General features: G+C 39.6%; 1 protein-coding gene across 2 annotated transcripts in view; it reads left to right on the top strand.

The window, feature by feature from the left end:
* Positions 1–13,561, top strand: part of jupb (junction plakoglobin b) — a 110,637-nt gene extending 97,076 nt beyond the window's left edge. For both annotated transcript variants that reach the window (XM_034594511.1, XM_034594510.1), the window contains 5 exons: positions 530–680; positions 1,848–1,969; positions 5,511–5,553; positions 10,011–10,150; positions 12,453–13,561. In XM_034594511.1, the coding sequence (XP_034450402.1) occupies positions 530–680; positions 1,848–1,969; positions 5,511–5,553; positions 10,011–10,147 (453 nt within the window). In that variant the 3' untranslated portion in view covers positions 10,148–10,150; positions 12,453–13,561. The remainder of the gene's footprint in view (positions 1–529; positions 681–1,847; positions 1,970–5,510; positions 5,554–10,010; positions 10,151–12,452) is intronic.
* Positions 13,562–14,713: the final 1,152 nt, after the last annotated feature.

Here is a 14,713-nt window from a genome sequence, read left to right as displayed (position 1 = left end):
ATAATCATATCCTCCGTAGAGTGTTGGGGAGCTGCAGGATATCACTCTGCTACTCTATCGCTCTGACTGAGAAACATTAAACTGGACAGGTACCAGGGCTATCACAGGGCTCAATTGCTGTGTTGGCTGACAGTGGATGAAACATTTGCTTCACATTGTCGTCTGTGGCTGTGCCCTCAAGCAAATGATGTGAATATTGAATCTTTCTATCTGTTGCGTTGAGTCATTATACATAAATTTCACGTCACCTGCCAGGCGACACGAAATCGCATAATTTTTTGCATTGACTTCATATGTAATCTCATTGAACACAGCATAATAAGACAGAACTTTACGTGAGCCTGATGCCTGCTTGGTTGAAACACAGAGACTGTGGTTGTTAAAGTTTTTTGACAGGAAAGAAATCTTTTTAAAAATGCTTTCAATGATCTGAATGCGTGTTTGTGTGCGTGTGTGTGTGTGTGTGTGTGTGTGTGTGTGTGTGTGTGTGTGTGTGTGTGTGTGTGTGTGTGTGTGTGTGTGTGCCCAGCTGCTGTACTCCTATGTGGAGAACGTGAAACGAGTGTCTGCGGGCGTCCTGTGTGAGTTGGCTCTGGACAAACAGTCTGCAGAGCTCATTGATGCAGAGGGAGCTTCAGCACCACTCATGGAGCTGCTGCACTCCAGCAACGAAGGAATAGGTACATCACATGTCAACTCACAGCTTGTCCACTATTATGCATTTTGAATAGTTTTGCATATATATCAATAAATGGATTTTAATGCTGTTTAATTTTTCAGAAATTGTATTAACTTATACAAAACACTTTTTGAAAAACTAGGAGTATAAAAGACTCAGGATCCAGAGTAAAAGAGGCTTGAAATGGAAGAGACTTAAAACGACATACATATTTATTTATTTTTTCTGAGGCCAAGCACACTTCTCTTTTTAGTTTCAATGAAAAGATACACCTGTGTGGCTGCTGGTGAAGCTGAGAAGGTGTATCGTGGTGAATTGTGACTGCCATCTGCTGGAAGTCATAGTGAGGGAAATTGGAAAATCCAGCTCTCATAGAACTTCTACACGATCTGCACAGTTCAAGTATGAAAGGGTACAAATTGAGTACTATTTGTAATCCTGAAAATCCACCAGAGTGGCATCATTACATTTCGCAGGGTACCCCAAATGCTGGGCTTTAATCAGATGACACGTTAATACAGCAGTCTCATGACATCCAAGAAGTCAATTCTTGATTTTGTGATAGGGGGATTCATAAAAAATCAAGAATTTTAACACAAATTGGTCATGGGCTGTTTTTCATTGGCCCATTAGTTCCAATTAAGACAAATCTTAAATGCATTGTTAAAAATAAGGTATTTTAGAAAGGGATTATCTCATCACAGAGGTAATCCAGCATCTCTGGGATGAAATCGAGCACAGACTGTGAGACAGGCCTTGTGTCCAAACTGTTAATTTTGGTTTGTTAGTCATTTAAGACCAAATCCTGAGAATTATCTTATTTCTTTGACAAGTGGTCCTCATCCTCTTCCATAAAGACCTGGCCTGGGTTGCTTTTTGTAAAATATATTGTAAAACTGTTTTGTTATTATTAATACATTAATACATTTACTTGTAGCAAAATGTGTTATTGACAAGAAGTCATTCTGTTCTTTCATTTTAGTTTGTTGGAAGTAAAGCTGGATATTTATTTAACTTTCCTCATGAAGTGATTCAGACTTTTATAATCATTATGAAGAACAAGATTTATTTCAGTACATCTTTTCTGCAAAATAAATACATATATTAAAAAAAAAAATTGTTTACAGAATTATGCTTATATGGCTGTTATGTTACTGTCTCCCTGTAGCCACCTATGCTGCAGCAGTGCTGTTCCGAATTTCAGAGGACAAGAGTTCAGACTACAGGAAGAGAGTGTCTGTGGAGCTAACACACTCGCTCTTTAAACATGACCCTACCGCATGGGAAATGGTAAGAAGGCTGTGTGTGTGTGTGTGTGTGTGTGTGTGTGTGTGTGTGTGTGTGTGTGTGTGTGTGTGTGTGTGTGTGTGTGTGTGTGTGTTTGTGTGTGTTTGTGTATGTACTACTACTGAACCTGTTCTGGAAAAAAATGTATGCAGATATCAAATTCATGTGAATACAAAACAACTTTCTATTATTTAATTTTTTTAATTTTTTTGAGAACTTGGTGCATTCTCCTAAATTACCATTCACAACAATGGCAGACTGGGAAAAGGGTGGAGGTCTCAGGCACACACTTAAAATAGTTTCAGTCCTACCTGACACACAATGACAACTGATTTGTCTCATTTCAAAACAGATATTCCATAAGGAGTACCACAAGGCTTTGTTCTGGGCTAACCACTGTATGGACGTCATGTGTTACCACAGGGGGTAATAGGCAGAGTACTGATTTCCACTGCTATGCTTATGACACTTAAAACCATAGAGCTATATTTGTCCCGATAACGAAAGTCTCCTTTTCTTCTTGAAAAAAAGCATCCCTTATATCAAATAATGGATCATAAAAATTATTCTACAGCTGAGAAATATCCAAGTAGAGGTCCTTATTGGTCCAAACAACCGAAGAGAAAGAGGAGCCTACAGCAAACCAATCTAATCTCTGAATATTACATGTTACCAGCAACTGCTTTCTCCGTAAATGGAGTTATTATAATTGAGGTTCCAGGAACAAGACCACAGCTCACCATCTCTTCCTCACTGATCCACTCACATATGCCTTATTAACTCACACGTGCATGCCTACATAAGCGTAACTAAACCTTCTCTCTCGTTTGTCTCAGTTCTCACGACAGTCACAGTTCTGTCGACCTAGACTTTCTAGGCATTCTAACTTGTCTCATCATGGACAGCTGGTTCTCAGCCCCTCAGACAGCAAACTTTTCGACGACCAAATGAGTAGTCTTAGAATCTTCCCCATCCATATTCACCCCCTCTCCGACGCAGCCATCTGTCAATCCACCACGTTTGCACTCCATCATGGACAGGCTCCTAGCCAAAGAAGTCAATGATGGCTTTATGATAGGTCCTTACACTAGTCTCCCTTTCCCAGTCTACAGCATCAGCCCCATCATCATCCCCACCAGGAAACTCTCCGGAAAGAAGAGACTAATCATAGACATGTCTTCTCCCCACGGACCCACTACACCAAGCATCAACATTCTTATTCTGTTTTTCCATGCATTACGCAACCATCACACCACGCCATCAACCTTATCGATCTTGCCAGCCACCGTGCCTGGTTGGCTTAAAGTGACATTACCAATGTCTTTAAGGTTCTGCCAATTAACCCAGAATTCTGGTGGTTCTTTGGTGTTTCTTGGAGAGGTGCCTACTACTTTGCTGTCCGTCTTACTATTGGGTGCAAGAGCAGCCCCAAGATTTTTGATACCGTTTCCCTGAGTCTCAACCTCCACAACTTCAATCGAACCCTTTCATCCCTTTCTTCAACCCCCTTCATCCCTCCCCTCGCCTCACCATCTCCTGCTCATCCCTGCAATTGAGTCTGCACATTTGTCAAATGTTCATGAACCAGGGGGGATTATGAAGCCAGAAGCTCATCGAGAGGTTTAGCTGCCTGTTTGCCTGGCTGATTCAGCACCTCCAGCATCTCCCTGTAGGCTCTGACACAGGGTTAAAAGATGTTTACTCATCACTCCCCATTTTATCTATGCAATCATATCTGGAGAAAGTCAAAGCCTGGACGCCAAACACTAACTATGTTCTGTTGCCACTAGCAGTACCAAACACCCACATATTTCTGAGGGGACTGCAGCTTTTAAATGGAACTTATGAGCCTGTAGATACAACGTGGGAAGTTGGGTACACAGTATATTTGGCATTCAAGTGGTTAATTGTGTCTTCTTGTGGACACGGCACGATGCCATTTGAAGGCAGCAGATGTCTAATTAGTCACGCAAGTGAAAACAACTGCGTGGGTGAGCCATAATTGTGTAGGGGCTTAGGTAACTTCTATATCCTTCATCTGATAATTAAATAACTGAAAAGAAAAGGAAAACAGCAAAACCCTTTCCCAACTAGGAAAACTTAACAATACAACTTGTTCACAGAGACCAGCATCTGTAAACCTGACTGACTGTTCCCATATACAAACATTCACTATTCTATCAGGCACCTAACACACACACACACACACACACACACACACACACACACACACACACACACACACACACACACACACACACACACACACACACACACACACACACACACACACACACACACACACATTGATCTATTTTGCATCATTGTACGCTTAAGACAAGTGACCCTTTGGCCCAGTGTAAAATATCAGATGAATCCTGATACTGAGCTAAACACAGCAGACCTAAAAAATCCTTAATTGAATAACCTTGACTGGGACAAGGTTAGACTGTACCAAAGCCTGAGATAGTACCAATCCATTTATATTATCTGTATTCATACCGTATAATGCTTTCCCTTTAACAGTGGTGGGGGAGCTGGAGTCAATCCCACCTGACACTGGGCAGGAGGCGAGTACACCATGGTCAGGTTGCCAGGGTATCACAGGGCTGACGTACACTTTCACACCCACAGCCAGTTTAGAATCTCCAATTAACCTAGCCTCAATGTGCATGTCTTTGGACTGTGGGAGGAAGCTGAGTACCCAGAGAAGACCCAGACACACACCAGGAGAACATGCATACTTCACACAGAAAGGCTGAACCTGGATTCCAACCAAAAACATTCTTGTTGTGTGGTGACAATTCAGATTGCTGCGCCACCATGCTGCCTATATTGTATTCAACTAAAATAATTGAGTACCAATAGTGGTTTTGTGAAAATATATATATATTTTTGTTATAATCTGAGGTAAAAACCACTCAAGGTAAGGCACAAATAACCTCTCAAACAGTACACCCCCTGACACCACAGTACTCTAAAATCCCCTTCAACCATCATGGCTTAAAACCTTCCTCTGTCATTATAGCTCCCATAAGAATGATCAAAGGTCAATTCTTCAGGACCCCAAAATCTCCTCATCATTTATATTCTTAATTTAGACCCATGCATACTCTGAGTTTCTGCCAGATTGTTTGTTTCCCTTTGTAAAACAGTTAAATCAAACTAGTGAGGTTTTTCTTAATTCATTTGTTCATTCATAACTTCCATTTATATTTGGTCTAGAGACATTCATTCATTTCTTTGTTGGTTTTGCTATGATTCAACATTTTCAGTTTTCATCAAATGGCCCCAAGTTTTTCATGCACATGTGTTTTCTTGTGGGAGTTATGGCAATTGTTCACTTGTTCAGCTAATTGTGGCTCTCTGCTGGTTGGCAAGGTTTGCTTGTGTGTGTGTGTGTGTGTGTGTGTGTGTGTGTATATATCTGTCTCCAATCCACCGTGTCCCCTGTGGCGCTACTTTATTGACATGTGTGCTTTGTTGCCATAGCGATGTGAGAACATTATTTTGTTCATGTCTGTTTCTATCTGTTTATCTCCAGGCCCATACTGCAGTTCCCTTGGAGCCAACTTACCTAACTGATGGTGAGTTCTCTGATTTAAAGGAAAGTACTTCTAGAACACTGTTTTAATACAATCACACACACACAGACTTAACATTGCACTCAGGTGGGGTCTTCGTCACACATTGAACAGGACCCATGTCAGGTGTGGTGATCTCCCTTCACAACCAACAGTAAAAGAAAATGTTGTTTATTTGGGTTCATAGTTTTTGCCATTTTCAGTTGGCATCGAAATAATGTTCTCTTCAAGTAACGACCTGAGAACATCATGGTAAGACATTGGAAAAATCATTGTATATAAAATATATACATGTATTATAAACTGTATTTTGTGCAGAGAGAACATAGACCACAAACAGTCCCATTTTTATTTGGAAGTATTAAGCATGACCTAATCTAAAACGGATATAATCTGTCCCTGGGGATGTTTGCTACTTTCCCCAGTTAAAGACACAGTTACTGCTAATTCTGAGAATCTTGCTAATTGACCTTAAAACGTTAACTATCTACTCTCAGCAGGATATGTTACAATTTAGCATACGCAACCACCTACTACGTTTCCCAACACAACTGCTGTTATCCATCCGGCCAGATTCCACGTGCTTCCCTTATTTTCCTCTAACAGAGGCCCCCTGCGTCTTCTTTTCTCTCAGCCCTCACAACTTCACCATAAACAGCAAGATCCTCAAACCCACCACGCAGGCGCATTAGACAGACATCCCAAGGGGAGAAAGTGTTGTCGCCACAGCAACAAACTAAATAACAACAAAAACAATATTACAATAAAGCTGGACAACAACATGCACAACAGTCACCCAGCCTACACACATACAGATAGATCGGATTAATATTTCTGCCAAAAGCGCAGGCGCACACAAACGCAAAGGGGCTTACCTGCATGATGTGTGTCTGACAGAGTAAGACGGAAATCATCATCAGTAAAGATCCTTACAATCAAATGAAGTATTGTCATCATTCCAAGATGCACAAAATAAAGCTTCAACATCCAAATCTGTATTTGAATGTCACTGATTAATACTATTACTATATTATTATTTTATACATTACCACAAAAACACCAACTAACCCTTAATTTAAGAAATGCTCATTTTAAGTTATGCATGAAGCATCAACATCTATTGTTTGGTTATTCTTAGACAAGGAAAAAATGTATCTAAGTGATACTTTTGTGTTTTATGTGACGCAGTCATGTTACCAGCACAAGAGGGGAGGCTCTCATGCAAACCCCAAATGACAAGCACAGAGAGAGAGAGCCATTAAAGAGATGCAATGGAAAGTGGGTGTGTCATGCCAGCTTTTAGGAGTTGTATTGGCACCATAAAGATATCTAAACTGGTAAAAGAAAAGAAAAGTGGATTGGTTACAATCTAGGGCATAATGTAAAATAATACAGAGTAATAATGTTATTTGCTTTATATTTAAATAAAGCCCATCCGAAAATCATATGAATTACAGTATAACTTTTAAATCTAAAAAAGGATATGAAATATAGGCTACCAAACACATATACACATCGGTACCAGTAATAAATAAAAAATAATACATAAATGATTTATAAATTGGGCAATAAAGCTTTAAGATGCTGCATAATCACTTTTTGGCAGAACATATTTGATAGGGGAAAAGGCGTTGGGGTAGTATTTCTTTCTGACTTGTGAGTATCTCAGTTGAATCAGGAAGCTCCAGCAGACATAAAACAAAGCCCCTTGACATTATTATAACATTGCTAATCATATTTATTTACTTATAAATAGATGCTGCTGCTGAAATGTGATTCCAGATTTATTGGGTCCACTTGAATTCCATTGCATTATTCAGAGAGGTGTCAATGCAATACAGTTGACTCAACTAGTCTCAGGAATAGTTTCAACATAGAGAGGTAAAGCAGCATAAAATAAAACATGCAGTGGATATTTGTCAGGGTTTGTCAAAGTCTGAGACTTTGGGTACTTAGACAAACCTTGTTAAAAGTTGCTCACCCAAATTCACCTAAGTTTATTAGCTTAGGTATTTGGATGCCAAATACAGAAGATCTGTACTAACGCAGTGACTCGTTTCTAATTTTGGAATAGTGGCACGAGGTAAAATTCACCAAAACTACTGTATTGTTTTGCACATTTAGACAATGCAATCTGAGCTCATTTAATTACTAGTTTATAGTTGTTCACCTCCATTCACTCTCCTGAAACTGTCTGGACCCTCCTGAGGAGGCGAACCTCCTGTACCTCTGATACATTGAATTGAAATACCATCATATGTAGATCTTACTATATTTCTTTAAGTTCAGAGCAGGACCAACAAAACACAATCTCACAAAGACATGAGTTGACAAAGAGTGGTAAACCACAATGTGTAGACATTAAGACTAAAACCAGAATACAACATTGTCATTAAGACAAAACAACACAGAGTGTCTACATGCAGGAGAGAGAAAGGGAGATGCTACAAACACTTACTGAACCAATATCAAAAAAGTATTTATCAGAGAGAGAGAGAGAGAGAGAGAGAGAGAGAGAGAGAGAGAGAGAGACAGCTAGAGAGTGGAATGGAGGAGGTAAAAATAACATGATCATAGGAAAGAGGGGAGAAGACAAAGTAAGTGAAGGAAAGTTGTTTAAACAGAGGAGGGAAAAGCCTGCATTTCCCCATTGCCGGACTAATAAGGACTTCTTATTATAAAAAGGGTTCTTAAACGACTGCAGTAGTTCTCTCCACCACTTATAGCTTGGCAGCTCTCTCTCTCTCTCTCTCTCTCTCTCTCTCTCTCTCTCTCTCTCTCTCTCTCATTCACACACATACACACACAGGGAGGGAGAGAGAGAGAAAGCTGTCAAACTATCAGTAGTTGTAATAGAGTTCAGTGCAAGGTGCTGATTTCTTAGTGCACTTGTCAGCACCAAATGAGCTCATTTGTTCGGTGTCAGTCAGACCTCCACATACACCTCCAGCTTCTACACAAAATATGTCACAATGAGGTCAGGTTCATACGTACTCTGGATAAGATGGAAAACCTGACCAAATGTGGGTTATTTTGCTTCTAGCTGAAAGATTTAAGAAAATAAATTACATACATTTCTACTGCCAGTGCACCAGAACATACTGCATGTTCGTAGCTAATCAGTTTGACATTAAGCGTCTCATTTTGTTCAGTTGCACTATCTCTACTTACATATCTACAAGATACATTTTTATTCAACACATGAGAGTCAGGTAAAAAAAGAATTACATTTTTGTCCTTTGCTATAATTATAGTTCAACAACAATGGCTGATGTCCCGTTCAGCCTTTGGTTGTAGCCTAACATATGAGTCCCAATCTCATTATTCCTTGTGGTGTCTTCAGCTGGCAGACACAAAGGGTAAGCACAAAACAGCCGGTTTATTAGTCTGGCCTCGTTCCCGATTGTATCAACAGTGTTCCTGGTCAAAGCCAAAAGAGAAAGACAAAAGCCCCTGAGGGGTGCGCAGGAGAGGGAAAGATGCTGAGGCGAGGTGATGTCTCTGAACACACAAACATGGTAAATGGTCTGTATGTATATAACCCTTTTCTGCTCTGACCACTCAAAGCACTTCAGCACAGTTTCGCCATTTACCCTTTGACACACATACATTGATACAGTGCAATGCAACAGTGCCTTGCCCAAGTACACTACAGCATGGAATGGAAGAGCAGGGGATCAAAAAGCTGACCATCTGGTTTGTAGACAACCTGCTCTCGCTCTTGAGCCACATGAAACACACAGTGAGATCATTCAGGGTCACTTACACCTCTGTAGATGTTATCATCTTTGATGTCCATCCATTTGTCTGTACATCTAAGGGTAAACTGCAATTAGGAGATGCAAATAACTCATTTAACTTGTAATGGTGCCAGTTTGACCACGTATAAACACATTTATTTTTGTTACATATTGGTTACCAAACCGGACTTTATATTGCTGTGAGCATGTTTCTATCCATCTTATTAGTAAAACTATTCTGACTCCTTCAATTTTCATTACTGTGCTGATAAAAAAAATCCTAAAAATAAACTCTGCTCTATCAAATAGAGGGATGTGTCTACAGATGGCCGTCAGATGGTGGTGTAGTAGGTCGCGTCTCAACAAGAAGTTTGTTGGTTTTAATACAGATTTTTCTTCGTGGATTTGGCCTGTTCTCACCATGTATGCATGTTCTTGCCATATCTGGGTACTCCGGCTTCCTCCCACAGGCAAAACACACCTAACATTCCTCTAAAATGTATGTCTGCCACCAGGGGGAAACAGCTTGTGTGGCTATACCAGCAATTCTAAAGCCTCTGTGTGTCTCTTTTGTTTAAAAACAGAAATGTAAAAAAAATAATGTGGTTTGACAGGGAGTTACAGTTATAGTTGTGGTGTAATTATTTACTCAAACTGTGAAATGCACAATTGCATCAGCACAAGATGTTTATTTGAACCAGATCTGTCTTTGTGTCTCAGAATTAGATGGCGCTTACCCTTCTTATGGCTACACGGATCTGCCTCTGGACACCCTGCCGCTAGACCCTGACCTCCATGAGCCCTACATGCAAGATATGACGTATGACCCAAGACAGGCCTACCCTGAACCACTCTAACAGGTGAGCACACACACACGCACATGCACACGCATGCATACACTAGATATTATTATTTGATTCTGACAAATTATAGTGAATATTATTTAGAATGTTACACCTCAGTACTTCACCTGAAATTAATAAGCGTTGTGTTCTCATTACTTAGAATGAGCACTTAATATCTACATAGAGAGTAAGTTCACAAAGTCCACCATGTTACACCACCTTGTCTCTACAGTAGCCCAGAATGGACAAACCAAATATTGGCTCTACAGAGAGACTTTTGCATTTTACATTTTTTCATAACCTAAAGGCTGTTTAGTTTGTCCGGTCTGGGCTACTGTAACAAACATGGCAGCCTCTGTAGAGAGGACTCGCTATCGATGTAAATATAAATGATTTAAACATAAAGGGCCCATTCTAGGGTAGAGAAAACAACAATTCATACAATTTAGATGAAACACACATTCCTCACAACTGTGCATGTGGCGTCTGCATGTGTGTAGCTCAATCCTCTGTCAAAAAGTCTTTGACCTGCAGCTCTTTATAAATCCATGACCTAGACAGCAGTGAGAGACAGTGATAGTAATGTAACCTTGTTGCTATGTTTTTATAAAGTCCCACCCTCTCACCCTGTGTGCTGTTGTTGGCCAGGGACCTACCACCCACTGGCAAAATGCTGCAGCCCAGAAAAGTCCTGAGCACAGCAAAATAAAGAGAAAACAGGAAAATACAGGCACATAAATACACAGCAACTCAATTCTATTGTGCCATGAGTGGTGACTGAGAGGGCTCACTTTTGAATCTACTCATTTTTGGGGGAGGAAATCCGGCATAGTATCTTAAATAAATCCAGAAATATCATTCTCTCACATGTTCAATTTCAAACTAGGCAGGTGTATTTCGGAGGACCCAGGAAGCAAAGTGTCCTAATAGAACATCCCTAAATGTTGCTTGATGTGAAGAAAAAATGGATGTCATAAATAATAATGTTATCAACTTTGCTGCCACTAGTCTCCCATCAGGCTACTGACAGGAACAATTTGAACAAGCGCTGCACTAGTACATGCACTACATTTTTTAAAGAGGTTTTAGACAGTTTTATTGTCGATCTTTTAGACATTTTAAATTGCTCACTAGAAACAGGTATCTTTCCAGATGCACTTGAAACAGCTCTGGTAAAGCCCCTTCTTAAACAAACAAATTCCTCTATACTGAACAACTACAGACCCATTTCCAACCTGCCTTTCCTTAGTAATATTCTGGAAAAGTCTATATCTAAACAGTTGCATGAATTCCTAGTTATGAATCATGAACACGCGACTGATTTCAGTGATGATACTCAATGATATCTATCTGTAGCGCCAGATGACTCTGATGCTCCAAACCAAGTTATAAATTGCCTCTTCAGCGTGGAACAATGGATGAGCAACAATTTTCTCAAATTAAACGAAGATAAAACATAAATGTGTTTAATTGGTACTGATGATCAGATACAAAACATTATTAGCAAACTTGGAAGTCTGCCGCATCCAAACAAACCAGAAGTAAAGAACCTGGGTGTTATACTTGATTCAGAACTAGATGTTAATTCACATAAACAATGTCTCAAAGATTGCCTTTTATCGCTTAAGAAACCTTGCAAGAGAAAGACCATACCTCACTCTAGAAGATGCCAAAAAGTTGACTCATGCTTATATACTTTCTCTCCTGGAATACTGTAATGCACTTTATTCAGGATTACCGAAAAAATCCATTGATGGACTTCAACTTGTACAAAATTCAGCAGCCAGGGTTTTAACGAGAAATAGGAAAAGAGATCACATTACTCTGGTTTTAGCGTCTTTACACTGGCTTCCAGTCTCACTGAGGGTTGATTTCAAAATGATTTGACTTGTTTTGAAGTCTCTTAATGGTACAGCACCCTCATACATCTCGGACTGTTTATCGGAATATGTTCCATACCGTGGGCTTGCTAAATATTCCAAAAACAAACTATAAAAGTTTGGGGAAGTAACATTCTCTTGCTATGCACCAAAGGTTTGGAACAAACTCCCACCACACATCAGACAAGCTTCTTCTGTTGATACAACTCACTTTATTTTTTTATTTTATATTATTATTATTATTTATTTCTTCTGAGCCTTTGTTTCATTGCTAACGTGTTCTTATTGATCTCTTATTTAATGTCTTTGATTTTATTGTAAAGCACTTTATTGCATTTTATGTATGAAAGTTGCTGTATAAATAAAATGTATTATATTTTAGTATTCAATGCAGATAATCCATATTTCTTTTAATCTTTTTGAATCTGTTTTTGCAGGAAAATAAAGCTGCAGGAGAACAAAGCTGAAAGAAAAAGAGATAATGAACAAATGGCAAGAACAAAGACTCAAAGAATGGATGGATGATAGAGATTAGAGGTTTTAATCACAAAGGGAATTTAGCCCTTTCCAGTGGGTTGGAAAAAAAATCCCATTTGGCAGTCAAGAACTATCACAAAAGGTTGCTCATTAAAAAAAAAGTTTATTGTTGCTGTAAATGAAAAATGTACCTTTGTTATAATGTTTTACTGAGGGGTGAAAGTGGGGTTGTATGAAGTTTTGAGGCACTGTTACACGGGTAACGTTTTGAAGCAATCAAATAAGGCAAAGAGCCTTACACTGAGATAAGACACGCAGGGCACACAGGGGGCTGGCAGTCAAACACATGTGTTAGCTTTTCATCTGAAAGGTTTAGAAACCAGTCAGCTGAAATATTAGTTGTGATATGTCGAGATTTACCCCACATATGGAAACAGATTTGTCAGTGAGAAGTTAAACACAATTCCTCACTGAAACACTCACTGTAATAACTATCCGTAACTCTTTTGAGAGTTTTGCAAGATGTCTGTCTTATTGGCATTAACTGCCAGTCGCCATTGCTACCAAATGCTACCCGTGTATCCTAGCCTTAATTTGCTGTCTTTTAGATGTCTCCTCTGTGTATTTGAACAGTGCACATGTCCCAGAGTGTCCATGTGTGGTCGTTGCATGGTAGTATATTGTGTACTCATTGAAATATTCTTCACCTTTACTTAGTAAGAAAAAGTGACATTTTGGATTATGTCAAACCATTCTGAAAACCTCCGTGCAGAGCAGGACTACAAATCCATCCATGTCACAGGCTCACTTTCACTAAGGATTTATATTCTGTTAGAATGTCCACTGGAAATTAACATAACAATTATTTGACTGATATTCAGCATCAGTCTGCAAATCTCACTTCCCAGTTAGAACTACATGTCACGAGTGGTAATGGACCACAGATCTCCCATCAGCTTGTACACAACTTTGTGAGTGCCATGGACAACACTGCACAGTCCATTTACAAAAGTAATTACATAATGTTCGTAGACAGACAAATGACTTTTGTATTAAAGCTTTGCTGATTTTATTTGCTGTCAATAACTATGTCACTGTCGATGGAGAAATGGGCGACTGTAAACTCTAATTCAAGCTTTTTTCAGAGATGATATTTTGACTTGTCATGGTAGGAAAAGCAAAGGTGTAAATATGAAATTAACACTGGGACTCTTGAAAAAATTACAGCCATTATCAATGTTATCAGGAACAGCAGGTTGTTTCCTACTGTGACAAGTGTAAATGTCTTACCATGAAAAAGTCCTTACAGCTGCTCACAGCATTTGTTAAAGATGTCGTCTCTGATTAGTCTGCAGCAAGTTTTCTACCTGTCACATGTTCACATGGTCTGCATGTAAGTGCAGCTGCAGCCGGACATTGTGGCAAAAAGTGCTCTGTGCACCAGGAGCTACTGTGCTTGACGTTAAAACACTTTTGTTATTGGTTCCAATCAATTATGTGTGTAAAGATGGATGGCATGACAGCTCCCAAAAGTGAAGCCAGAACATCTTGATGGCCCCCTGGTGGTTGGCTAGAGTATAGGTCTTAAATCCGGCCCCCTCCCTGTTAGCAGATGGGACATGGAGCGAACAAGATTATTCAAAGTACACATGAAATACATTTTTCCAGAAGATGATTTCTGTCATTTAAGGCAGTTCTTATCACACTGACCTATGTTCAAGGTCAGCTTCAACTGTTTTTAACAATGGAGTGTAAGGGGAAACAACTCTGACAGCCTGGAGGAAATCTCAAAACCCAGGTACCTAATATTGCCTGTGCGAAGTGGAAGGGATGAGTTCTGTCCAGCAGAGTCCCAGGCGTCTTCAGGAAGTGGGAGTATACTGGATTTGTTCCAGTTTATTGTGTAATTACAGATTTTAGAGAAGGTGTTAATGAACTTAAAGGTCGTTTTTGGTCATGTTTTTTGGGGTTTGGTTTGAATTAGTTTTTTGATGATATAAAAACAGAGACGTCATGATTGACAGCTGAAATAGGTCGACTTGATTGATTGATGTGATAGATAGCGATAGGTGGGTGTGTCTGTGGAATCCAATCCAATCCAACCAATCCACTTAATCACTACTGTACAGACTCTGACATCACCAATGCAAGATGGTTTTAGGCTTCATGTTTTCAGGGTAAGAGGAAGTGGAGGTGTGTCATCCATCTGTATTTACAGCCT

Source organism: Hippoglossus hippoglossus, chromosome 8 (assembly GCF_009819705.1).
Source record: "Hippoglossus hippoglossus isolate fHipHip1 chromosome 8, fHipHip1.pri, whole genome shotgun sequence".
Taxonomy (NCBI): Eukaryota; Metazoa; Chordata; class Actinopteri; order Pleuronectiformes; family Pleuronectidae; genus Hippoglossus; species Hippoglossus hippoglossus.
The sequence above is the reverse complement of the archived record's forward strand: the minus strand, read 5'-3'. Positions and strand labels throughout refer to the sequence as shown.